At 43.7% G+C, this 27,447-nt stretch overlaps 1 protein-coding gene across 3 annotated transcripts in view; it reads right to left on the reverse strand.

The window, feature by feature from the left end:
- Window positions 1-27,447, reverse strand: part of LOC132472607 (protein diaphanous homolog 3-like) — a 234,189-nt gene that overhangs the window by 141,566 nt on the left and 65,176 nt on the right. For all 3 annotated transcript variants that reach the window (XM_060072311.1, XM_060072310.1, XM_060072309.1), the window contains 10 exons: window positions 22,790-22,926; window positions 21,522-21,627; window positions 14,428-14,538; window positions 13,597-13,715; window positions 12,688-12,804; window positions 7,583-7,701; window positions 7,390-7,454; window positions 6,891-6,995; window positions 4,547-4,855; window positions 1,558-1,672 (listed from right to left, as the gene is read on the reverse strand). In XM_060072311.1, coding sequence (XP_059928294.1) covers window positions 1,558-1,672; window positions 4,547-4,855; window positions 6,891-6,995; window positions 7,390-7,454; window positions 7,583-7,701; window positions 12,688-12,804; window positions 13,597-13,715; window positions 14,428-14,538; window positions 21,522-21,627; window positions 22,790-22,926 — 1,303 coding nt within the window. The remainder of the gene's footprint in view (window positions 1-1,557; window positions 1,673-4,546; window positions 4,856-6,890; window positions 6,996-7,389; window positions 7,455-7,582; window positions 7,702-12,687; window positions 12,805-13,596; window positions 13,716-14,427; window positions 14,539-21,521; window positions 21,628-22,789; window positions 22,927-27,447) is intronic.

Genomic DNA, 27,447 nt, shown 5'->3' on the forward strand with positions numbered 1-27,447 from the left:
TAAGCGGCATTAGCTTGGTAAGATCAGAGAGGTTATCTTGGCAAGGTTAAATTGACAACACCATTAATCTAGTGATAATTTTTCGATTAATCGACTAATCTAACGACACCGGGGTATAAATCACATGTCTGGTTTCAGCAAAATACCGTAAGTAGGTGGAGCTAATGTGAGCTCCAAGTTTCAAATGCTCATTCATTGCTGATTTTGCACAATCTGCAATCACTAGACAGGTTTAATGTGAACAATTCCCAGGCTTTTGAATGCCGTGGTCTTTTTTGTTTGTTCAGTGCTTGTTCTGCTGCTCGCGCATAGCTTTGGCTTTTGGTGCAATATTGCCAACATTGGACTGGATTTTGGGACAAGAGTTCAATTACCGGTAGTTGTTTAGGGCGACGGGTCGAGGAAAATGATTTGTGTCGACAAATTGCTGTAGTCGATTACGTAAACTAAGTTGACGCAACGTTGTAGCCCTATAGGTTAGTTTACCAAGGACGGCTTATAATATTTGCTTAGTTAGTTTAGAGATGTTAGCTTGATAACACTAGCAAGGTTAACTTGTTAACACACACAAGGACATCCAAGCAAAGCCAGAAGCATGTCCGACTCAGTTTGACAACAAGAGCGCATCACGATAAACAGAAACATGGCATCCACATAAGACACTGATTAAATCAAGCAGATAGGCCATGGAGGAGGAATAAGTAATCTACTTCATTTGGTGCTTAGAGAATCTCATCCCCCTGCATCGGAAACTGCATAGGAAATTAGACTGAATTGAAGCCTAACAAATGAGTGTTCGCAACTCTTATGGGCGTAGCACCCTCCTTTTATTGAAAGTGATGAAAGCAATTTGACTGTTAATAGAAGCCAGCAGTGTTGAAACAAGCATGCCAACACTTATTCCTGTCTTAGTCTGTTATGGCAAGACGGGCGCATGACAGCGCACACGCACACGCGCAAGCACACACCCCATCATAAAGGTTCATTCACTTTTACCACCAACATTCAAATCACACGCATACAAAAAAGTCAAGAAATTTGAACTACCACACACACACACACACACTCACACACACACACACACAAATAGGAGATCAAATCTGTGACATCACTCTAAAAGACATACACATTTTTTCATCTTACATTCAAACTGAACAATTGAGGGGAACATGATGAGGGCCGTATCTGGGTATCTGAACTAATGTAGTGATGCTTTCGGACCAGGGCCCTCCACTCAGCGAGGAGGTTTGAGGACGATGTTGAACTACAGAACCAGGTGGTTGTGGAACAGGCCAAGGTCCTGACTCCCTGTGGTCACTAAAGATCCCATGGCTCTGGTCCTGAGCCACCCTGGGTGGTCGCCATGGTGTCATAGCCTCCATGCCAATATGGCCACCTTATGATCCCCTGGTCTCTCATTAGACAGTTTCACTCCACACCACTTCACTGTGATGAGCGATTTGTGAGCTTTGACGAGGTGTAATACCCCTCGACAACTCATGATGAAAAAGCGCTTTGGGTGTCATGGAAAGCACTATATAAATCAACCGGACTGACCTGGTCTTTGGGATCCGAAGGCGTAGGCCAGCCTGCTGAGGAGGTCTGGCTTGGCGTAGCGATCCTCGTCCGCCAGCACCCAGAAACAGCCCTCAGACATCTCCTGTGGACGGATCTGAACACACACACACACACACACACACACACACACACACACACACACACACACACACACACACACACACACACACACACACACACACACACACACACACACACACACACACACACTAATTAAGCCCCACTTCAACATGTTCAATTAATACTGATTGCACCAGTCTTCAGACCTTTACGTAGCATGGGAGAAATATCAGGAAAAAAACGGACTGTGGTCGTCAAACCACTGTGGCCAATCAGAGCCATTGATACACTCAGCGGCCCATGAACACGCAGGGCCTGCGCTACTTCCTGATGTATCAAGTATGGATCCATGGTGAGAGGGTGAATTATATGAGGAGTGTGGATTTAATTAATTTGTAGGCGTGAATGGCTCACTGAGTTTAAAGTGTATGTGCGTGGGTGGGTGGGTGTGTGTGTGTACTGACATTCACTAAGCTGTAGTTGTAGGCATGTCAATCCATCGATGGTATATTTAGCTCCTGTTCTGCCTCTAGCGTGGGCAATATTAAATCAAGGCATTGTGATGTATCATTGTCATCAAAATCTCAATGTGGAAAGTATTGCCGAACAGGTATATTTTCACTGCGCGACACATATTCGAGAATTTAAATGAATATTTCAAAAGCTTTGCGTGAAACTATTGAAACTATTGAGAACATAATCTCACAAGCTACCATGCAGAGTATATTGACTATTATATTATGGACAACATTCCTTCTGAAATATAAACTTGTGTTTGGCGGTCAATATTATTACTATTTCAACCATTTTTGTAATATAGCAGGTGCTTTTTAAAAAGCAATGAGCAGTGGATCCTGTCAAGAAGGAGCGGGTAGTGGTAAGGCGGCACCCTGCTCTAGGATGCCTAGCATTGCTCAAACCCAAATTAATTTGGTTCAACATCATAACCAATAGACTTTCATGTCCCACAATGCTGATTTATTGACTTTGGAAAAGCTCCATGTGACGTTGTGTGTATATATTTTTATCTGTCCCCTTAAGCGCACTTCACATTGGGTGCACGTCAAACTGAACCGGACACGGGGAGGAACAGAAACCAGATGTTGATGGTTGAAAACAAGGTGATGACTGTCAGCACTCAGAGGACAGTAGAGGGGATGGAGCAACACGCAGAGAGAATGACAAACAGAGGGAGGGAAATGTCATCAGTTTACCATTTTTATTGACGCTCCTCTGGTTTCTCCATTGAACACATAGTGACCGAAGGGGAAACGGAAGGGGTTCTCAGAAAATAACCTAGCCTTAACCCCCAGCCGATAAGTCCAATTGCTTCCTAAATACGCGCAAGGTTATTCAAACTCAACAAAATTTGCATTCATCCAATATTGAGAGGCCTACTTTAACCGACTGAGGTGGAGGCGGCTTAATACACTGCGACACGCAGAGATGTCACTTTGTAACCTTCATATAGACATCCTGTGGTCGTGGAGAGGACAGAATCGAACAGCTTCGTTGTATGGTATATTTAAAGCCTAGTGTCAACGACTAATGCAGCTTGAACAACGGCCCAGCATACATGTGGGAAAGTAGAGAGTGCTGAAGCTGCAGTGAGTGCTATGTTGTTTGATCTGTTTCTGTGCAGACATGAAAGGCTGGGAACCTGCATTATGTTCGTCTTAATTATGTTCTGAGAAAGGCTGGGTACACAGCAAAAGAACCGAAAGGTTCACAAAGGTAAACAGCAAACTTGGATCCTTCTAATTGCACCAGTTTCGGAACAACTTCCTCTATGTAGTGGGGAGGGACGTCGTGCCAGGCAGCTGTGCATCTTAACATCTTATCTTGTGCCCTGCCAGAAAATAAAGTGTTAATGCCCATAATGTCTTCCTTCTCCAATACACCTCAACACCAAGCATATGGTCCCCTTTGCAAAACATATGTAGCCTCATACCGATTACATTCAATTATTAATCACCCAACACGCTAATGCCACTTGTAGCAGTCGCTGTACAGAGAAAGAGCAACATCTGCTAAGGAACTGTCTAGCGGCCCCAACAATAGGACCACATGAAGAAACCTGCCAGAATGTTCTTAATGACTTCTGGCAGAGGATGCAGGCAGAGTGGTTTTCTGAGCGGGTGCCAGGAACATCTGTAAGGTTTGCGGAGCCAATTCCCAACAGAAGCTAAGTTAGAGGACGGCAACATTAACCGCGGCGAGACACGCTCTAGATCGTCACACACACTTTCTTTAACGAAGGGGACTTAAAATACTTGGATGACACACTTTTTAGTTTGGTTTTTCCACTTACTTTAACAAATGTATTCATCTGTGTATTGTCAACCTAATAAAATAATGTGGTAGTGGGCCTCTTACTATTCGAATAATAAAATGGTATTTATAGTAGCTGTACCTCACCAAGTGAAGAACAGCTAGAGGTTAGAATACATCAACTCTTAGTTTAAGTCTCAGGTCCACAGGAGCCACCAGGGAACTGAGTCAACAACCCTTTACTTGCTAAAGTGACTGCCCTACACTGCTAACCTAAAGACACCAATATCCTTGAAACAAAGCAAATTGGCATGTTAGCAGAGACACAAGGGCAGGTTTTTAACTGAACCAAAGCATCATATTGGGCTTGTATCGCAGGGAATTATCCATACTAGTGGGACATCAAGCCCTTCCAATACACTACTGCCTACAATTGGACCAAACTACCGCGTTGATGATTATGTCCAGTCACACCGTGACTCAAGTCATCGAACAAACTGCTTACACATTGCAGTGACTATTGTACCCTTGTCAAATCACTGTGTTGGACAGCACATGGACAGCCTATGCAGCCTATGCAAAGTATTTCAAGACCTTAAGAGATATGGGTCTTGAGTTTGGGTCTCAAGGCTCTTACCTTGGACCAGTTAAGGCGTCTCATGGAGGTCTCTAGTTTGAACTCCTTCTTGGGTCTCAGGCCGTAGGGGAGAACCAGGGGTTTGGGGGAGCCTAGGAGGCTCGCCATACCAGGGGGAGGAGGTGGTGGTGGAGGAGCACCGAATGGAGGAGGAGGAGGAGGTGGTGATGGGACACCACATCCAGGCAGTGGAGGAGGTGGAGGAGGAGGCGGTGGAGGAGGAGGACAGCCGGGAGCAGCAGAAGGAGCAGAAGATCCATGGAGACCAAGAGACGCAGCAGAGGTCAAGGCCCCCGGTCCAGCTCCAAACTGAGCAGAGGGAGATGGTAAGTGTTACGATGTGAGCATTATACGATGGATATTAGAATGCGATGATAAGATAAGCAATAATGTGATGATGATAATCAATGCTATGATTGTGATGATGAGAAGTGATAGATTATATTGGGATTAAGATGAGGTTATAATGGTGATGAGATACATTATGTGATTATGATACCATATGGTATAATGTGATTATGATAAAATAGGGAGATTATATTAGTTTTATGTGATTATGATGAGATGTTATAATTGTGTATATGATACGAGATGGTAAAATGGTGATTATATTAGTCATAGGTAATTATGATTATAGAAAGAGTATGATCTGATTATGATATGATTTATGAGGGAGATTAATACTGTTTTTTGTGATTATGATGTAAAATCATTGTAATATGATTGTGATAGGAGAATGTAAGTGTTATTAAAATATGATAGGGAATTATATTTGATCATGATCAAATAGATTATAATGTGATTTATTATGAGAAATTCTAATGTTATTATGATGAGATGGTATCATGTGATTAAGATAAAAACAATTAGAACTTGTGATAAGAGATATTATTGTTGATTACTTATTGATTAAGTGAGGGAGATGTTTTGTTGTGTGTCAGTGTGTGTGTGTGCGTGCGTGTGTCTGTGCACGTATGTTTGCAGTGTGTGTGCGTGCGTGCATGTAGCAGTGTGTGTGGGCCACCTTTTTGCCAGTAAAAGGTAAAATATGTTGCGTAGTAAGCGGGGGAAGCTCTGTAAATGGTATGGTAGAGAGTAAATGGCTTATTGATCCAAACAACAGTTTTAGATTAAAGACGAACGCAGAAGGTCAGGCCTAGGGCTCCGTACCTTCCTCCACTGGGAGACGGCTCCCTTTAACCACTGGTGGGTGGCTGCATGTGCGCCAGAGAGACAGACAGAAAAAGACAGAACCTAGAGAGACGGATTAGTAGAGAGCGAGAGAGAGCGACAAAAAGGACAAAGACCAAGAGGGAGCTATGGAGAAAGAACGAGCAGAAGAGAGAGAAAACAAGACGCAGAGGCTGAGAAAGTGTGCAGGAGAGAAAGAGCCAACACAGAGGAAGGAGAGAGAGAGAGAGAGAAAGAGGGAACACAGAGGAGAGAGAGAACCAAAGCGAAAGAGAAAGAGCGAACACAGAGGAAGGAGAGAGAGAGAGAGAGCGAGAGAGAGAGAGAAAGAGGGAACACAGAGGAGAGAGAGAACCAAAGCGAAAGAGAAAGAGCGAACACAGAGGAGAGAGAGAGCGAGAGCGGCTTGTGTGCAAGTGTAGCCACTAGAGCTTAATGTATCTGCAGCCATCTGAGTCTCCACTATTTGAGTATTCTCTCACCGTTTACTTTCCAAATTGAAAACTTATCTGGAAAATAAAAGCGAAGTTCCCTGGTGCTCTCGGAGAGAGTAGTTATCTCGCCATGCGGACGCAGCTAGGGACAGGGTGTGAGGGGGACGGGGGGGATGGGGGGAGACCGTGTAGAGGCGAGGGCCCCCGTTGGTGAGGCGAACAGAAAGAGCAGGGAGGGGTGTCAGAATAAATTGCTTTTTAGAACAATTCCCCCTCATGGGAGAGAAATGAGAAAATTAGGAATGGAGCAACGGACAGAAGCGGCGGAGGATGTCATTAGACTTAGTGTCAGGAGAACAGTGGGGAACGCTGTCAATGGCCCACCACAGCCAATACAGACAAACAGAAAGACATACATGTACATCCTAATATTACCATATAGAGATATATGGCTATACATCCCACAACAGAGGAGGTCAAACTCCTTTGATTATAGCTTTGGTAGGGGGGGGGGGAAGAGAGAGAGAGAGAGAGAGAGAGAGAGAGAGAGAGAGAGAGAGAGAGAGAGAGAGAGAGAGAGAGAGAGAGAGAGAGAGAGAGAGAGAGAGAGAGAGAGAGAGAGAGAAGCAGCATTGGATGGAACTAATATTTGAACAGAGCCGGTGTGGGAGGTAGACCGTCACAAATAGAAACAGAGATAACCAGAAAGCTGGGTGTACCTGAGTCCTGAAGGCCTGTAGCTCGTTGGTGAGCTCTGTTATTTTCTCCTCACATTTCAGAAGCTCTGCCTGAGTCTCCTGTCTGCTAAGGAAGTCCTCCTCAGACTACAAACACACACACACACATTGGTTAGAACAGGGTTCCCAAAAGTTCTCTGACCATGTGAAGATTGTGTGTTTATTATTGACGTAGCTCGAAGTACAATATTACAGGCATTTTAATAAATGATTGATAGTTTATAGTAAAATCAAATTAATCCACGTGTATCAACCCATTTCCTGGACTACAGAATACAGTTCATGTTGCTCATAAGGTAGAAATTAGGCTGCCTTCCTTTGTTTACACTTGCAATGGAGCAAACACACAGTTAAGGCATTATTAAGTCTTTCCTCAATTCAGATGTGAGGAAATCCGCAATTGAAATGTGTCTTTAAACCTTAGCAGTATTCAATGAAACTAAGAGCAGACATCATTAAGGGAATATTTGGAAAAACTTGCTTTCTGAGCCAGCTCTGAAGCTCTCTGTTCGTACTCATCAATCCGGGCTTGATCCACACACACATCTAGAAAACAAGAAAGGAGACAATGTCAACATACACAAGTATTAAGTGCCATTAAGATAGGTAGGAGGTAGCTTATTGGAGGTGTTTAAGATAGTTAGGAGGTAGCTTTCTGAGGTATTTAAGGTCACCTAGGAGGTGGCTGAAGTCCACATCAAGGCGCTTGCGGTAGGAGAAGTCGGGGTCGGTTCCACTGCGGTGGAGAACGATCTGAGAGACACATTCCTCTATAATCTTAAAGTACTGAGGCCTGGAGAGAACACACACACACACACACACACACACACACACACACACACACACACACACACACACACACACACACACACACACACACACACACACACACACAGAGAGAATGAGATGGTGGAGAGAAAGGGAGAGATAAAATAAACTTTAGATCATAAAGAAATCAAGAATTCAGCATGGCAAAAAAAATAATACATTAGAGGATTTTTGCCCCCCTGTTCAGAATCAGGTCCAACAGTATTCCTAGCCTGGCTAACACCAGACCTCATCTCAATCTACATTGAGATGAGGTCTGGGAACCACACATTCATTTTCTCGTATTTGAGGCGTGGTTTACGATTGCCCGGAGCCGTTTATTTGGCGCTACGAATGTCTATCATATCAGTCTGTACGTAGCTCATAGCCAATCAAAGCCTGTTGGTAGCAGGGCAAAGTCATCCTTCTTGGTAATGAAAGAGTTTAGCGCCGAAAGCTGCTGTTTTTTCAAAATAAACTTGCATTCTGAACTACCGTACTTAGAACATTATCTAAGGCTGCATCGAAAGGTAACGCGTCTGCTGCCATTTTGGATCCGTAAACTACAAGCTTCGGTGTGTTGCATAGACGTCGTCATCGTCTTGCCGTCCCTCCCCGTTCTGTGATTGGTTCCCTATCTCAGGCGAAAATCTGATCCATGGAATACAGGCCTAGCAGCGCGAAAAGAAATCGCACGCAAGCCAGCCTGGGTATACCCAGGCTACAGTATTCCTGGAGCCGAGTTCACCTGGCCTTGTTAAAGAAGCAAAGAGGAGTTGTTTTGAGGAAGAGCCTGTATGTTAACATCTCAGCCAAGTCTGATGTGTCCGACAACGGTAGAGAGGAAGCCCAATTCCTGGGACAACGTTGGCACAGCAGGTAGCAGAGCTGCACAGAAGGAGCTGGGGCACCGCTATCAAAAAGAATCAGTACTGTGCACGCTTGGCTGTGAAGAGGATGTTCCACACACTGTACCGTGTGACAACAGCACAATAAACACACGACTGGATCAAAAAAGATATTCCCAGGCAACGTTGTTTGTGGCGAGGTGAAAGGGGAGATGTTTTGAAGCTTCAACAGTTGAAGCTAAGTTGTCCGTGTGGTATTACTACAATGGGATAAATAACAAACGGCACATGAAAAGGGCCATGATTGTCTTGTGAAAGCAGATGTACTAAAGGCGGCACAAACACAGCACGACAGTAGATCTGCTCCAATAATATCAACACGTTTGTGTAGTATGTGGTTTGACATGTACTTCCTGAACAGTAAAGGAAATATAGTTGTTGATATATATATATATATATATATGTTGATATATATATATCAGTTGATATATATATATCAGTGGCGGCTGGTGGTTTTTAAACTGAGGAAGGAAGGTCTGCGCGCTTCGTTACCATTGGCCTGCTTGCACTGTTAGTGGCGTATGGTGGCATAAGAATGTGTGACTCAAGTTGTTTCAGGGTGTTTTGGTGAACTACAAAATAGCAGGGAGGGATAATTATGCAAATAAAATTGAATACGAATATACGAATATACGAATACGAATCCACCAGTGGCAGCATTGTACTTTGAAAGCTGAAGGGAAGCATGTCTTGGACTACAAGGGCATAAGGAAAGGATGCAAAGCCAATTAGTCAAATCAGGCCTACCCTTGATTTGTAAAACTAAATTTAAAAAATCTGGGCCTATCATTGGGCCTATTTTTGCCCTCAATTACTGAAGCCATTGGTTGCAATTTGTTGTTTACGAAATTACAACTGTTTAAAGAACAATGAAGAAAATACCAAAAGTGATTCCATTTAAAATGCATAATGCTCTGAATCATTCACTAACATCCTTTCCACTATATCAAACAGAACATTCAGAGAAACAAACAATTAAAAGAACAACAAGAACACAAAAATATGTAAGCTCAGTGTATTTATTTTGGGACCTTGCCCAACTTTTGGCGATGGGAACGCCAATATAAGCGAACCGGGCCGCACCGAGAACGCACCGCTCGGTGGAAACGCCAATATGCAACGAACAGAAGTGCACCGCTCGGTGGAAACGAGGCATTCGACTGAGCGGGTTTGTTTGTTCTCCTAGCCTAGACTTGAGGGGATAACCCCTCCCTCCGGGCTGCTCCACAGCCAGGGCTCCTGCTTATTGGTTCGCTATGGTTCATAGCGCAGCCATGAACCAGCATATTCATGAATAGATGTTAGCGCGATTCAGATCCCTTAGCAAGTCACACCCACTCAGAGGAGGACTTTCCTCATCTCTCTCCAATTGAACCCCATGTTATCACCGGCCGCCAACACTTTCAGGGAAATTCATGGGAGTCAATGGAGGCTGAGGGAGGAACGTCCTCCCTGCAGTAATTGTCAATAGGCAATAGGGGTTGCTAATGTCCCTTTACCCAGGGAAATGAACAATACATATACAGAGGCATTAAAGAGGTCATATTTAAGGGCATTAATTCATTACAATAGTCTAGGCGATCTTATTTTTTTTTATACTCAACAATGTTATGGAGGATCTTCCTCCCTCTCCTCACTGGAGAAGCTTCCACTAATTATATATATATATATATATATATATATATATATATGATGATATACAAGACAACATTTCATTTTAATTAGATGTATTTATTCCAGATGGAAAATGTGGACGTGACAGCAGGTGAAGTACACATTGATATATTTCTGACACATATCTGGGTCTTCTTCCGTGCTTCTGTACCTCTGCCCGTGTCTGTGTGTGTCTGCATGCGTGTGTGCATCTGCCTATTTCTGTGTGTGAACCAGGGAGTGACTATGCCTATGTGTAAGTGTGTGTTTGGGATGGGGTGAAGCGGGGGGAGGACTTGGGAGGCGAGAGATCCAGGTGAGCTTGTTTGATTCCCTCATTATCTGACAGCAGCCCACGGCCTGCGGCTGCATGCATAGCAAGTGGCCGTGTGTTCAGCAGGCCTTCCAACCCACCGCCCCCTTACCGCGCCCCACGCAGCCACGTCCGTCTCTCCGCTGTGAGGTATCTGCCCGCTATCATAAAGCAGCCTTCAACTCTGGTGGCGCAGTTTACAATTCAATTGATTTATTTTAAGTGGACCTTACTACGCGTCCTACGCAGTGGTCGGTCCACAACTAATTAAAGATTAAAATAATGAGCATGCAGGTATTTGAGATTCAGAGGAGGTCACTGCCGATGTTGGTCTCTCGTGTCTTTTAGAGGTGCTGTTAGGGAAAACTGCCTGAACGGGAGGTGGAAGGGGGTGGGGGGTAAGGCTGGGTTGACTTAAAAGATATCTGGGATCAAGTCCTCGGATTTGAGACACAGCAGGCAGTCTAGGTAGGTATGTTAATAGGTTCAGAATCACATACACAGGGCTGCTTGCGGTCATGTTCTGGAGGTGAGTATGATCAAGAGAGGTGCGTTTATTCAGTGAAACTAGCAAATAGGCAGTGAAAGATCCTCACAGAAGCGGCTGAATATGTTGGATGACTCAGCTGGGTGCTGGCGCTCTGATCTGTAGAAGAGAGCCCTGTGACTGATGCGCTACATCACGTACCATGAGAGGGATCTCAATTATACTCTGGTTCCACACGTTGGGCCTCCAGACAAGACCAGAGGAATGGAAAATTCGGATATACATACACATACATCTCAATGAATTAATCATGTTCTGAACATATTTCATAGCTCAACACTTTAAAGGGCTTTCGTCCCGTATGTGAAGCACCTGGTGATAGTAATACCTATTAGGACTTGTGTCTTAGTTTAATGGGAAGCCGCTACGCTTTACAGACTTCATTTAAGGATGTAGTAGACTCGAGGATAACAAGACGTCCCTGAGCGGATTACAGCGCTGGACGCGCTGCAGGTGTGGGAACATGTGAGGCAGTGACCCGGAGCCTTGGACGACAATGAAGACGATGAGGTCTGCTGGGCTGCAGTGCTCTCTCTGCTCTGTACATCAGTGCTAGCTACAGGGATCACATGCTATGCTACGCTACGTTAGCCAGCTGAATACTTGGAACCAGCAGCACTGGTTTAAAGGTCGCAGCACAATTCAAACTAAATCATACACGCAACACATTGCGTGTATGATCAGAGTGTCTCTGTGTGTGTGGGGGTTGCACCTAAGGTATTGGTGGCATTCCCAAAGCCCAGCAAGAGCAGATAATGCTCTGAAAACACCTTTTATAATTATACTAATAATGAGAGAGTATCTCTGCATTCCCTCTGGATATTCTTCACTATCCAAGTCCCTGGGTCACAGCAGAGAGGGTGTGTGTGTGTGCGTGTGTGTGTGTGTGTGTGTGTGTGTGTGTGTGTGTGTGTGTGTGTGTGTGTGTGTGTGTGTGTGTGTGTGTGTGTGTGTGTGTGTGTGTGTGTGTTTATGTGCGCGTGTGTGCGTGCGTGCATGCGTGTTGTCGTCTCCACTCTCTGTTCCCTAATGGCTTCAGACGCAGGGATATTAATCATCCGTTTGGGGGACTAATGAACAGGGAACATGCGTGTTGTTTTTCCCCCGCCACGGGAGTGTCGGCGGGTGTTACATTTCATATTCCCCAAATCACGTGCTCATCTTTTGATTAAGCTGAGGTTTAGCAGTGGCACGCTGCGCACCACGCACACATTAAGGGATCCTTTGAAAAGAGCCCTGTTCAGAAGGAGCGAGGGGAGATCCGCCTTGGCCAAGGATTGCCCGGAGATGAAAGAGCGGCCGTTCTCTTTGTTGGTCAAGGTCGTGGAGGGGGTCAGGCCATAAACACTTCACACGGCATACTCAATTTTAAAGATGTGTGTGTGTGTGTGTGTGTGTGTGTGTGTGTGTGTGTGTGTGTGTGTGTGTGTGTGCGCGTGTTTTTTTGTTCAAAGCAATGGTCTTTCTCAATTAGGCACACGCAGGTGCGCAAACACCACAACCCCAGCACACACGCAATCTCCCCCCCTCCTCAGGTGTGCCAGTGGTTACCTGGCCAGGTAGTCGTTGCGGATTAGCATCAGGTGTTGGAGGATGGACAGGAAGTAGTTCTCAGCACTGGAGTCCTTCGCCATGCTCTGGACCACGCTGAACACATCCCCCACATCAGTGCACCCAGTCAAGGACCAACACGCACTTCAATATGTGGAGCGTACGTTAAATACAACAGTGTATTCAACTCAGTTTGAAACCATCTGCGTTTCCAGCTGTCTGTTTCCCTCCTCCGTTGGTTATTGTTCCTAGCGTCTCTGTGTCCAGTCAAATGTATTTATTTATTCATGATCTATTTGTACTATTGTTGTCTATATCCTGTGCCCTGTAATGAGTGTCCTGAAAGTAAATAAATAAAACGCATTCTTATTTGAGTCGAATTTAAGGTTATTATTGCATATTATTGTGTATTATTAATGTGGGAGAGTTTCTTGTCCTTTTCACATTGTCCTCAACTGAAACGTCTTTGTGTGTTTGGTTTTATAATAATGCTGTGTTCTTGGGCAGGGCACACTTTGAAAATAAACGTTTAAGCTCACAGAGACAGTTCTGATTGAATAAAAGTATATATACATAATACCTTCTACATTAAATACACCAGAGTGTACCAACACACAAAAGAGAATTATAAATGACAGGTGGAATGCGGTGTGTGTGTGTGTTATGTGTTATTTGGATATTAATGTTTTATAAGCAGCATCTCCCTGTCCTCCTGTTTTTATCCTGTAGCCTTGGAATGAAGCATGAAGCGGGACTTAAAATCAACATAGTGGTAACAAGGCTGTTGTGTTCTTATTTTCTCATAAAATCCAAGTGAACACTGTTTCTAATGGACTCCAAACTCCAGAGACAGTGCCTCAGGCTTTAGAGTGTACCGCGCTTTGTGGCGAGAGCAGAAGGAAAGGATATGTGATCTCACAGCGGATGTCTTCCAGTCGGTGGGAGAACTCCATCATGTCTTCCTCCTTGTTCTCCTCAAACACCTTCAGCTGGATCTCCAACGCCTCATTCCTGGTGGATGACAGGTGCTTCAGGAGGAGAGGAGGGAGGAGAATGAAGAGAGAGAGGGGAGAAGGGAGAGTGTAAGAGAGAGAAGGGAGAGGTAGATGAGAAGGGAGAGCCGAGGGGGAGAAGGGAAGGAAGATGAGAAGAGAGAGAAGGGAGACGAGAAGGAAGAGAGGAAGAGAGAGGGTAGAGGGAGATGAGAAGAGAGAGAAGATGAGAGAGAAGGAAGAGAAGGAAGATGAGGGAGGGAAGGAAGAGAGTAAATAACGTCAGACATAGCAAGTGAAGATATTGAAGGCAAAGTCATGAGCGAGAGAGATGGGGTGGGTTTGATTAAACTTTGAGACTAATCAACATTGAAACATAAAGCGTGAGATGGGGCAGGCCTCAATCAGAGCGGTCTCTTCATCTCACACAGCCCCCCGTGATAAACCGCCACAGCTCAGCTCAACGCCTTCATTTATTTGTTTACTTGGCAGCCGGTGGCATTGTTTACAGCAGGTGAGCGCGTCGGCTGGGGGGACCGCGAGCCAGGGATCCCATTGGCTCTCTCGGGGTGGGTAGCTGCGGGCGTAGAGACGTGTGGCTGCTCCACCAGGATTCATTAATTATTTGCCAGAGCAAATCCACAATATTTCACTCAAGTGGACATCTGATTTAAATATTAATACAAGGTGAGAGTGTGTTAACGTAGTGTGTGTGTGCACGGGCCAGCGATGGTGAAGTGCGCCTCACCGGTAATATCTCTTTGAGGCCGCAGCGCATAAATTCATTCCTGAGGTGCAGTCTGAAGTCCAGCTCGTCCGGAGACGTCACCAAGGCGTTGATAAGCTGCATGCAGGCCACCTGGAGCCCCGAGGAGAGATAGGAGGAGGTTAAAACACGAAAACAAACCATACAGTCCCACAGTCTGGACATGAGACCCTCCTTGCAATGCCCTCAGGTCCAGGGTCGACTACCTATACCAAAACAAACATAAAGGGCCCTATTTTAACGGTCTGAAACGCAAGTGAGAAGCGCCATGCGCAAGTAGCTCTGTGGGCGGTTGTATTGCGACGTGGCGCATGAATGACTCTTACGCCCGGCGCAAAACTAAAAAGGGTTGGTTTGAAGTAGCCTAAATACCCGTAGGTGTGGTTTGGGCGTAACGTGCAATAAACCAATGAGAGTGCCACCTCCCATCCCCTTTAAGAGCCATGAGCGCATTTGAATCTGACGAGTTGATATTTTGACAGCACGTTTGCAGTCTCCGATGAGACAGTTGCATGAACACATGAATTTCAAACTTCAAATGGCTCAGTTTATGGCCAAATAATATGGCCTAATTCACACATGGAATAGCGATTTCTTCCACAACTTCAAAAACACTGAGACCTCAAATAAATTTCGGCAAAGAAAACTTAACACACATATGATATGCTGTAACTGTGGTTCTATTGAATGATATACGCAATACATTAACAAACATAGTTTCTTGCCAGTATTGTATGCATTATCGTTATCGACTTGTGTTCCTAATATGCATGCGTCCCTCCGTTAATATACATCGCCTGCAATATTCGTTACGTGTTTAGTTTGCGTGTTTAAACAGATGGACGCACACACGCGCGCCCGCTTTCATTAACTATTTTACACATACACACGCGTGTTTTTTCACGATCAAATACTCATCAATCCTAAAAGTTATGGGCTTGTACAAGATGTCTGTGTCAAGAAAATATGTGTTGCTGTACGGTGTTTGCAGATGCATTGATCTAAAAGTACAACTTATTACCGCTGTATCAGCTGTTCTTTCCCAAATAATTTCCCAAGAATGTGTGGCTAGGTAGATGAGGGAAGCAAAGTGTATGCGCGAGGTGCACAAGCAACATTATGCATGCGCTTTTAAAATAGCATCTGAACAATGCGCCACTGACTTTAAACCAGGTATTTCCTGGTTTGTGGCGCAAATGTTTTCTGAAACTGCATAACAGCACCAGGGAACGTTTGCGCCAGAACACGCCTCCTCTTTTTGCCGAACCGCCCCCTGGGGCGCAAGATCATTCCCTAATTTACAGGAGTGTGGCGGTGGAGTGAAAAGAACGCTCTGCACCAGTTGGAAACTAGCTATGACACATGCGTCAGTGTAGAAAGTCAATTGCGCTGGATGCAAGATAGGGCCCAAATAATCAAATACAATAGAAATAAAGAAAATAATCAACAAAGATAAATCGATGTATTCATGGAAAGAACCATCAAGAACAGCTCCACACAAACAGACAGAACATACACAAACCAGACATTTAGGCAGAAAACCCCACACTGCCTGTCTTTCACAAAGAGGCAGAGAACCAGACTGCTTTACATGGAGGCAGAGAACCACACCAATTGACATGGAAGGAGAGAACGCAGAAGCAAATTTCCTCCCTGAAAATACAAAAGCATACCAAACATGTCGGGGAGAGAACAAAGAACCCCAGGATTTCGTCCAAACACAGACCGTACCAAACGCAACAAACATAGAACCAGGGGTGGCCGGAGCCCAGGAAGAACAAGATATTAAAAGAGAGGAGACAAAGGAGGCGGTGAAGGAAGCTGAATCCGTCTAGGGGGGAGATGAGTTGCACGGCACATGCATTCTTAATGTGTATAGAGCCAAAGCACACAACCATAACTAATGTACATCCTTTTCTCTTCAGTCAACGAAAGACGGTGAGTTAAATATTAATGCAACAACTGCACGCGCAGGCGAGCCCAACAAAACAGTCCGTTTAAGGCCAAGCTGGCTGTTCTGGGAGCCATTTTCATCCTCTCCCCGATGTGTTTTCTACGCGAGGGATGCTCAGACCCCCTGGCTTTACAGATCTACGCCCGGCAAACACATAACGGAATTCTTTTTCAATCAATTATTTAATAGTGATCCACTCATGTGTGGAATGAGAGACAGATACACTTCGCATAGGAAGGATGACATGATTATCAAAGTTGTGTTTTTGTGCCACGACACTCTGAAATGATCGGGAGTTAAAGAGAAGCCTTCACATCGAAAGGACATACTTAGCCTTCAGCTTCCATTTGTCTCAGAAGATGACCTTGAAATTAAGCAAAGCCTTACTCAATTAAAGAGTCAACCACCACACCAGTGTGATGTACCTGTGTGATTCTTTTCTCTCTCTCTTAAAGATAACACCTCAACATGGCTGGGCTAAAGTGAGACGTGAGAGCATTACAGTCATCACAGATGACTAATATTCTAACATTTTAGGAATATTACAGGTTCCCACTGCAATCTCACATCCTCTTAACCAATACGATTCTCCTGAGCTCCTCGCACCAGCCAGAGGGATGGGAGCCAGGGAGGGAGAACTGGGAGCAGGGGACTGGTAAAGATGTGGGAGGGAGGGCAGTACTGAGCATGGGAGAGAAGGGGCGAGAGGAAAAGACTAAGAAAGAGACGGAGGGAGCCAGGGTGGCTATGGGGGGGAGATCGAGTGAGAGAGGCTTGCTTCAGTAGAGAAAGGACCAGATCCCAGGGCGTGAAAAGTTGTCTGCAGGTCTCAGCAGTGCAGAACGCTAGCGTTAGGCTGAGCCTATATAACGTGTAGGGTAAATAATGTATAGGGTTAAAGCACCCACTGCCAGACACACTGAGGAAAAGGAATCACGTCCAGCGGTTAAGGTAATAAGGAAGGTTGTGGTTTAATGACTCAACATCTGTCTGTTTACAGACTCTGGCTCTGCTTGTCCCTAATTAAGGCATTAATATTTGAGAGGCGATGCGCTTTTAAAAAACATCCCGCCGTTTTTATTTTCCCGTTTTTGTTGTCTTCATCTCCTGCATACACAACTAGTGCCTCGCCTCCCCCCTTCACCCTCAGTCATCCTTCCTCTACATATCAAGGGACTCCCGCTGACCCACCTCCCCTGCGACTTTCTCTCCCTCATCTCCGCTCCCCTGGTGCCAGCTACAGCAGGATGCATTCAAACACTCTTAACACTACAGGCAGCAGAACACTACAAACAACATGAATGCAACAAGGGGGGGGGGGGGGTGGAGACAGAGAAGAAGCCTCATCACTCATATAAGAGTGTTGTAAGATGCTGAGGAATTGCCAATAAGGAGAATAAAGAGAATAGGAGGAATACATGAAGAGACAAAGATGAAGGGCGAAGGAATACATTTACATTTAGTCCTTAAGTCAACGCTTTCATACGACGCAAGTTACAAGCAACGGTTGAGATATAATCAGAACATGAATAGAAGTAAGAAAAGACAAATAGGAAGAAATTGTGAAAGGATATGAGGAATGAATAAAGGGAATGATAACAGTAGTAAAATATATGGTAGTTGTAAATTCCTAGATTGTGTGTCATCTATTTAAATGGAGAAAAGTCTGCCATGCAACCAGCAATGTGTGTCAGCACACACCACACTACTACAGCAGACTCAAACTCATTATCCCACAGGATATCATCCCCTTACAGTGTGTAAATTATATCAGGGAGTAGGGATTGTGTAAATATTATCAGGGAGCAGTGAGGGATTTGAGGAACTCGGTTAACTCAATTGAACATAACTAGGTTCAGCTCTCTGTGGCTGGAATGGTAATAATGTGGACAGTCGCAGCGGCAGCAGTGAGGGAAAAGTCTTCAGAACCAACAGCACCCCAAGAACCAATGGACACTGCTCCTCTGAACTCAGACTTCACAACACCATGATTATATTTCATTCCTGAAATGTATACCTCAAGCTGAAATAACAACATAAATCTTGTAATGGATCTCAGTTTAAAAGAGCAGAAAAATCAAAGAAAACCGAGGGAAAACCGTGAAGAATACATACGAGGGGATAGAGAAAAGGGCTATACTCCAGTAATTTTTAATGCTACACATGTAGTGAAACAACCTCTGTTTAAATTAGCGGTTAGCGGCTAGGTTATGCAAGGTTCCTACTGCATTATAGATGGTTGTGTGGCTTGCTAATAGCCGAGACGGAGACGTGGCTGAAATGCTAATTGGTCCACAAGTGGCTCAGGCCATTACATGGCAGTGCCAGCTCAGGTCTCCTGGCTTTTAATTGTGCTGCTGTCAACCACTTAGGAAGCCAGTCAAAGCAAGAACTGGCTCTCGTCCACCCCCACCAGTACTGCTGTAAAACACACAACTCACATTTGCTAAATCTTGCCAACATACCAACGCATTTCAGCTATGTACATTTCATGGCTGCCATACAGTCAAAATTGCACCGATGAAAAATGTATACCGTAATTGACTTGTTTTATTCAACACAATACACTAGGATACAATATGCCACTGTGAGCTGATTTAAGCCAGTGATTTAACTGGGGTTTTATCGTCAGTACCATGAGGTTTGGATCAAATACATTTCAAACTCCTATGTAGAGATTGACCGATACAGATTTATTAGGGCCGATACGATACAGTTTTTTTTTTTTCATCAAACTTAGCCGATAACCGATACGCCAATAGCGATTTTCTTGAGCCGATATTTGGAGCCGATAATACCCTGGAAATCCAGAGTTCTCGCGAGAGCACAATTTGAATTTGCTCAGCGAGTCACTCTGGGAACGAGCAATATACTAGTGTATATTCTTGGCCTCCCCTGGCCCAGAACATAATCAATCACATCGATGTATCAATATAGGCGGGCCAAAAGCGTTGCTGTTTTACCGACCGTATACGGCAAGAGTCTTATCTATTGGTTAGCTCCACTGGTCTGGATACGTCACCCCTTGTATTCTTCTGATTGGTCATAGTGTTATCCAGTGATACTTCCAAATGCATGCTTGGTGCCGCCCCTCGAGTTGGGCCATTTCATTACTCATAGCCAGACCCTACAGCTTTCTAGATGTGGGTCTGGATTTCCAGGCTAAGGGCGCACACACACTAGGCAAGTTTGCCTGTTCCGTGCTGCAGGAAGAGAAGGGTCGCGCAAGGACTACGTCATCCAGCTCACGTTGCGTATCCGCGCGCGTCATCTCATTAGCATCTGTACTTTGGCCATGGCACACCTCTCCCAAGTGTGCCGTGGCCAAGGGGCTGTTCTGTGCTGGAATACGGATGGCGTGGTCACACTAGCCAAACATTCTAGACATTAGTATGCAAATGAGCTCAGGCACGGGGCCGCGGCCCTAGTGTGAGTGGCCCCTAAGCCTCTCTCAATTTATATCATAAAAATGACACAATGATGATAACAAATGTTACAATGTGTCAATTTAAAAAAATTAACATTTATTGAACTGTCTGTTAATCACGGCAAAGATAAATAAAAAGATAAATAAAAAAATCCGATACACGTAAAAAACGCAGATATCGGCCGATAATATCGGCCATCAGATATATCGGTCGATCCCTACTCCTATGGAATAGAGAATGAGGCTGACGAGCACAGTAAGTGGAATGCGATAGTGATGTGTTGGGTTCTTCTGGTCCAGTAAAACATCCACCTGGTTCAAAGCAATCACATGGTGAAACGCACTCGCCTGTTGCGACACACTGGCCTGGTACAGCACTCGCCTGTGCGACACACTGGCCTGGTACAGCACTCGCCTGTACGACACATTTGCCTGGTACATCACTCGCCTGCTGTGAGACTAGGGCTGCAACAACGAATCGATAAAATCGATAAAAATCGATGACTAAATGCGTTGGCAACGAATTTGGTCGTCGATTTGTTGTGTCGCGCGATTAATAAGTTACTCATAGGCGCAGCACTGTTTACAGTCAGCCGCCGACAGGTTGGTTCACGGTTCATGCACGCCCACAGCGAGCTGTGTGAGCGACCACAGCTTGTATTTTGGTCATATCTTAAAACTGCACTGTAGGCCTACATAAAAGTGTTGTACCTTCACTGTCTTTGGGTTAAAAAAACTCCCTCAACTCAGTATCCGTCTAGTCCAACCGAAAACTCTGTCAACTGCTGCTGCTGCAGACGTTGTGCAGACGGGCTTGGAGTCGGCACCGCGTGCATCAACAGTCATTCAAAGCAGCGGTAGTAATCACACAACCGGACGGTGTAGAAAGTCCCGTCAGTTAAAAATAGTAATGCAGTTTTTAAATCCATGTTAAAATCGGCAGGATATAGAGCTAGTTAGCTTAAAAAAAACAACTAACCAATGGTCACAAACAGTGTCAAATGTGATGTGTTCAGATCGGCTCAGTAATATGATTGATGCGTTCAAATGCAGCAGTAAAAAAATAATAATAATTGAGATTTTGGTGAAAACTTGTTTTCCCAGTAATATAAAATAGATAGTAAAGATAGAATTATGACCTGTTCAATGTCCTATCTTGAACCATCGTCATCTTATCAGCAATTAAAGCAATATTACAAGTTCCATTTCAAGGAGTCTCAAAAATGGTTTCAATAGGTTTGACCGGTTAACCATGGACATCCCTTATATACATATAAAAGTATATCATACATTGTATGTTTTTTTTTTGTGTCATCCCAGTTATGTTTTTTTAATCTTTTTATTATTTAATATTACTTTTAATAGTTCCGGGACGTTGGAGCAATAACCTGGTGTTTTTACACTTCAGTCTGCACTGTGAATTTGAAGTAATGTTCAGTTTTTTTTTTTTTTTTTTTTTATATCAGATTAATCTATTATTAAAATAATCGTTAGTTGCAGCCCTATGCGAGACATTCCCCTGGTACGACACAATCACCTGGTACAGCACTCTCCCATGGGACAATACACTTACTGGTACAATACACGCACCTGCTACAACAATCATCTGGTAAAAGAAATCACTCAACTGGTATCACAACGTAACTGCTGGTACACCAGGTAAACCACACCCCAACCTCAAGCCCTATAACTCACCTGTAGCTGTACAGAGCGGTCTCGGAGTCCCTGTACGATGGGAGCGAACCGCTCGATGGCTCTCTTCTCCCCGGCTGCAGTGATGGCTTCAAGTACCTTCTCCAAGCTACAGGGGAACACCAGACACACAAGTAAAACACAAACAAAAACGTCTTGGAAGTCATATGTATATTCTGTGAATTTCAATCCCCATCTGTTTATTTATTTATTTCTCAATGGACCTCTCTGAGCACATGGAGATCAGAATGCAGAATTGGAGAAATGGAACGTTACCATTCCAGCACTGTTATATTGAAATTGCACAGCTGGAATGATTACTTTCCACTGACATGGTCCCATTTTTCACAATATTCCTTTCCGTTTTGAGTAAAAGTCTTGGTGAGGCTGTTATTGAATGTTTACTATTTGGTCATTTAGTGCATGTTTTACTAAAACAACTTTGCAATTATTTCGCTCAACATCAAACCAGCACCAGACAATGTCGGTGTGTCGCTATGGGACCAACTGGGTAATGCAGGGTCCATGGTGCCGTAGCCTTACGCCAGGGCTCCACTAATGCCTCAACACACCGCCGACAGTGCGGCATCAACTTGAGTCATATGTGCTCCACAGGGCGCATCGACATATGTATTAAAGACGCTGTTCGCGAGTTTGGCGTTTTGGCTAACTTCCTGTCAATTTTTGCAGGTAGTACCGCCCTCCCTCATTCCCATGTCAGGACTTATTTTTCCCTGGCAGCTTTCTGGTCTTCTTTCTTTTTGTTTTCGCTTGGTGGGTTTGGTTCTGTAAGCCGTTCTTGGGAGGGCTTGAAGCTTCGCCTGACTGCCATTTTCAGTCAACATGGAAATCCTGCTGCCTTACGTGCATGCATGCCGCTTTGTGGAGTTAATTTCCTGACTGGGTAAACTAGGAACGGGAACCCATGTAACCAAACACTCTATATCCGTGATGGCTGTCAGAATACAGAGCTATTTTTTATAATTTAACCAATTGAGATTGTTAACAGTGCCTTTTAACACTTGATTACACATAGTCAGAAAGCAATCAATGTAAAAAGAATGTCAATAATTATGAGTGAAAGTGGCATGTTGACGCCTGTGTTTGCCATGTAGAATTGCTATTTAGGTTTGGACAGAACAATCAGCACTATCAGCACATGTCAGTGGGGCACCTTCCATTGATAATAATATAATGATATATATTATATTTCCCATCTGAACGCAAAAGTTGAGTGAACGCTGTTGAAAAGAGTGAGAGAAAGGACCTACGTGTTCTCTTCGCCTACGATGCAGATGGCGGACAGGAGCTTGACAGCGTCCGTCATCATGGCTGACTGGCTTGGCTCGATCGCCAAGGCCAACAGAGCCAGAGACTTCTCTTCGCCCAGGATACGCTCTAAGCCATACTGGAGACAAACACAGAGATTACAGTCACACTTCATGTAAAGTTTCAAAAGACGAGCAGACACCGTCACTAATACAGTCTACCCTTACTGTCGATAGTGTTACATTTGCACCTACATTTCTTATTGTGCATATAGTATAGACATATGTTCTGTATAATTTGTGTGGTTTTATTTGTAACTTCAAATTTCTACTATTGTAAGCAATGTTTTTCATTATTAACCTTCAATTGGTCAAATCTATCTGCAATGGGCTGGTTACATCTATTAATGTTGGATACTTGCTTAGATAACTTCAGACTAAATAAGTGTAGACATGATTACAGCAGCTTAATTAATCCTTTAAAAATGGTTATTCCAAGACAGCCCCAAATAGAGCAAAAGCCTTAGAACATTAAAGACAAATACTTTAAACAAATAATAATGAAGTGAATTTTATTATATTGAAGCAATGAAGCAAGCAAGTTTTGGTGTTATTATTTGTTTTTACACTGGAAATCGTTGTTGTCAAGCAGGCCAGTAGATAGATCCTGAATAAGGTCATCATTGGTAGCAACAAAGGCAAATGTTTGGCTGGCCGTGTTGCAGCAGTTCAATTACAGGAGTGGACGCGTTCAATTGCAGGTAAACAGTGAAACCTAAAAGGCAACCAAGTTTATTTTTTATTAAATTATTCAGTTCCTGAATTATTTCAAGGTGTTTTTTTATGTTTCAGAGCTGAAAGAATGCCTGTTGAATAAATTGATGGGTGGAAAGAATAACTCAAACAAAAGCACAGAAATCCTTGGAAGAAGATGAGGCAACAGCCAGGCAATGAGCATAGCGGAACAAAATAACCAGCACGAGATATGACCAAAAGACATGCAAATGTACACCTGTCTATGTCTGATATTCAACAGAAAGGTCAGAGCAAAACAAATCTGCTGGAAGCGCTGGCAAAAATTCTGTGTTTCCTGACCCTCAGGTCCCAGTTAAGTGTGACATTTTAGGGGGACGGGGGGGGGGACAAACCCAGCAGTGTGGCAGACCTCGGTTCTCTGGTGGATAACAAGACGGGCTTGTCTTACATTTTCTACCCGTCAGCTATCTATACGGGCACCACCATTTCTACATGTATTTACATTTTAGAGAGACAGAGATTGGGAAGGAGTGAAAACGAGTGAGCAAGAGGAGGAGAGTGAGAGCGAGGACAAGAATGAGGGAGAGCACGAGGGATTCCTTACTGCAGGGTCCAGTTGGATGATTGGGACATTAGCCTCTACACTAGCCTGCCTCCCACCAAACCGCCTTGACCTATCAGCATTCACCACCACTATTATCCAGACATCCTTCTACTATAAGAACAAGAAATCTGGACAGGCTCTGACTAGGACCTGGTGATGGTGGCCCTGTGTTCACCAGGAACAGGTGGACCTCAACAGGAAGGGCCAACAAGAAGCAAAATCCAGGGAGCAGAAAGTAGCTCAGAGGGTCGTTAGGGGCAACACTCCTCCCCGTTGTGTGGAGTGTTGTGGTTTAGGGTGACTACCAGCCGAACAGGTTCACCCCAGTGTCCAGTCTGCAAAATGTCATTTGTTTGCTAGAAATTACAGATTAAACCAACCCGTTAACCTGTTTAAGACATTGTCAAATGTAAATTGTAAAAATGTGTATTATTTATTGATATGGTTTAGTCATGCTTGTTTTATTTTTCCTATTTCAGCATCAAGGCTGTAGTGACACGGCCATGACAAAAGGGACATATAGCAGGGTTTGTGATTTCCTTTTTCGTCAATTTTATTCCCCCTTGTCCTAAGCTGCTCAGACAGCTGGCAGACAACACCTGCCCTCTCCGGCACTATGGGTAAAAGCTATCCCATAATGCCAGAGGAGCCAGGGAAAGGTCTTGGCAGGGAGAGGGGCTGGTGCCTGTAGAGACGCTGGATTACACGAGAGTGCTGCGTGTTCGGCGACGAAGAGCGATGGAGGAACACAGACTACAGGAGACTCAGTGAACAGGAGGGCCGGGGAGTTAGGCTGGCAGGGCCTGCCGAGCTACACACCGGCTCCTTGCAGGTAATCTGATGGTTGCTGGCTCCAATCCCACGCTGCTGCTGCTACTGGAGCAAAGAGTACACTAAACCCAGAGTGAGCATACTTCTGCCCTTGGTAACTCACTCCTAGAGACTCACCTCTGCTGTCTCACCTCCACGCATCATCATGTTCATACATTTAAATGCATATATTTTAAAAGCTATATGATGAAAAATAAATGATACATCTATGATGAAAGATTTAGAGACCATTTGCATCAAATGCATCAGTCAGGGAACAATATTTGAAGTGATTAACATTATCTAAAAATGTCCTTGACTAAGATTTTGCATGCTTGAATCTGATTAGCCAGGCAAGGCCCATCGTTAAGTGATCTTAGAATCATATGTGGTATATTTTTTTTTTGTAAATGCGGCACAATAAGGCCCAATTATTTTTGACCTTTTGTGTGGTGCAAACGCTTGCAAACATTTAATTGGCTTATCAGGGTTTACCATAGCTAAATAGGCAAGGCACAGCAGCTCCACTATATGAGACACTCTTCAAACAGATTCACATTCACATCATGAAAACAATGTGCTCTTCTGTTCATGTCCTAATTTTCGGTCAATTTCTCAGAGAAGATAGCTAAATACACCATAAGGCCGTGTACACATGTAGTGTTTTTCTAAATCTGCCAGCGCTTGTTTTACATTATATTCCTATGGAGCAGATGTGAACACGGCCTAAGGAAGGATAAAAAGAATATGCCTTGGTTAAAATAATACATCTATAAAATCTAACCGTCTCTAGAGATGGACACATTCAATCTGTTTGATGACCAACATGTTAACATCTGATTATGACAAATCCCCCATTGTAAAAGTAGGTTGCATAAGAATTGGACTGATACACATTTCATGTACATGTTAAGAGATGCATTTGAGTGTACAGAACAAATGCGTCACCAATCAATAACCGGAACAGGGAAAATACACAACAGAGTATAGACGGAGGGAATCCCTTTCTCATATCAAGTAGTATGATATGAAAGCGCCCTTGGACACAGTGTATATTACACTTTGGACCATCTTAAATGGTTTCCAAATGCTGCCAAAGTCTTTTTCCTGACATTGTGTAACCTACTAGAAAATATATTGGAATGTGCCACAGCCATTGCACATAGGGGATATCCAACAAACAATACGGACATTTATCGAACGAAAAACATAACAGAAAATTGCACACAGAAGTCAATCCCCTCCACCAACAAAAAAAACAAAAACATAGGCTTTTCCATCTAGAAGCCAAGCAATGCTGTGGTATCACTCAATGGGCAGCTCTATCCTCCCAATGGTATGTCCCGTTGTTTTTCTCGACACGACGATTTGATTATTAAAGACTAGGTTGACTAAATGTCGAAGATTTGAATCCTTGACGTTTCGAGGTCACCCCTAACAAGGTTAGGCCGCCAAAAGGATTTCAGAGACGACCAAAGCTAAAACCTGACGGCCAAAGTGAGAGTTGAGTGAGCAAGTGTTTTCAGAGTCTTTAGTACATTGAAGCCCTACTAATAGCCAGCCAAGTGCAGATATAGACAGTCCCATGGATGAGAACGTCTATGGCTGGCTACTACCAAAGAAGAACATACTGACTATCTGTTGCTTTCGTTTTCAGACAGGACGGATCGTTCTTACTATATATTAAATTGGACCAGCCAGTCTCATACTGCGGGAGTGGCAGTGAAAAAAACAAGAAGACAACATTTATTTAGCAAAAGAATTTGATGTGAAGCGGTTATGCAGCATATTCCTATACTATTCGCGCAGGTAAAAAGACAGACAGATGAAATGCTCAAACTCAATAGCCTAGTGAAGACGAGCTTATGCTCCACCATTCCATACCGTTGCCTTGTCCTACTATATTGGCCATGGTAACTGATAAAGATACGCTAATGGGATTAGTTAACCTGATTTAGTCGCTGGATAGAACCCTAAAACATCGACATTGTTGTGCTTACAATTTATGCCACTTTTCACAAAATTGCCTTGTATGTGGACATTCCCATTCAACTCAATGAATTGTTATTATTTGATTGTAGTGTGAATAAATCTCAGTGGACAGTAGCGTTCAATGTTAAAGGACTTTAGAATGTGACTCTTGAGTTAGTGTTCTGCATCACCACAGACAACGCAGATTATTAAAATAATGCCGCAGTGAGATAGGCTTAATATAATATAATTTGGTGCCTAATATTATTATTATCTTAACAAGAAAAATGTAATTGGTAGAATGCCATCTAGTGTTTTAACAACCACATGCGGACGGTGGCACTGGCAATGTATAAACCTGTGTATTAGGGTATAGGTACATTTTAAATATGCTAAATTTGAGGATTAAAATTTTAATATAATTAAAATATTGTAGATAATGAGGAATTAATTAAATGAAATTTGAATGGGATAATAGAGGACAGCAAATATCAGTCATGTAATTTCTAATAAAACAATT

The sequence above is a fragment of the Gadus macrocephalus genome, chromosome 14, assembly GCF_031168955.1.
Source record: "Gadus macrocephalus chromosome 14, ASM3116895v1".
Taxonomy (NCBI): domain Eukaryota; kingdom Metazoa; phylum Chordata; class Actinopteri; order Gadiformes; family Gadidae; genus Gadus; species Gadus macrocephalus.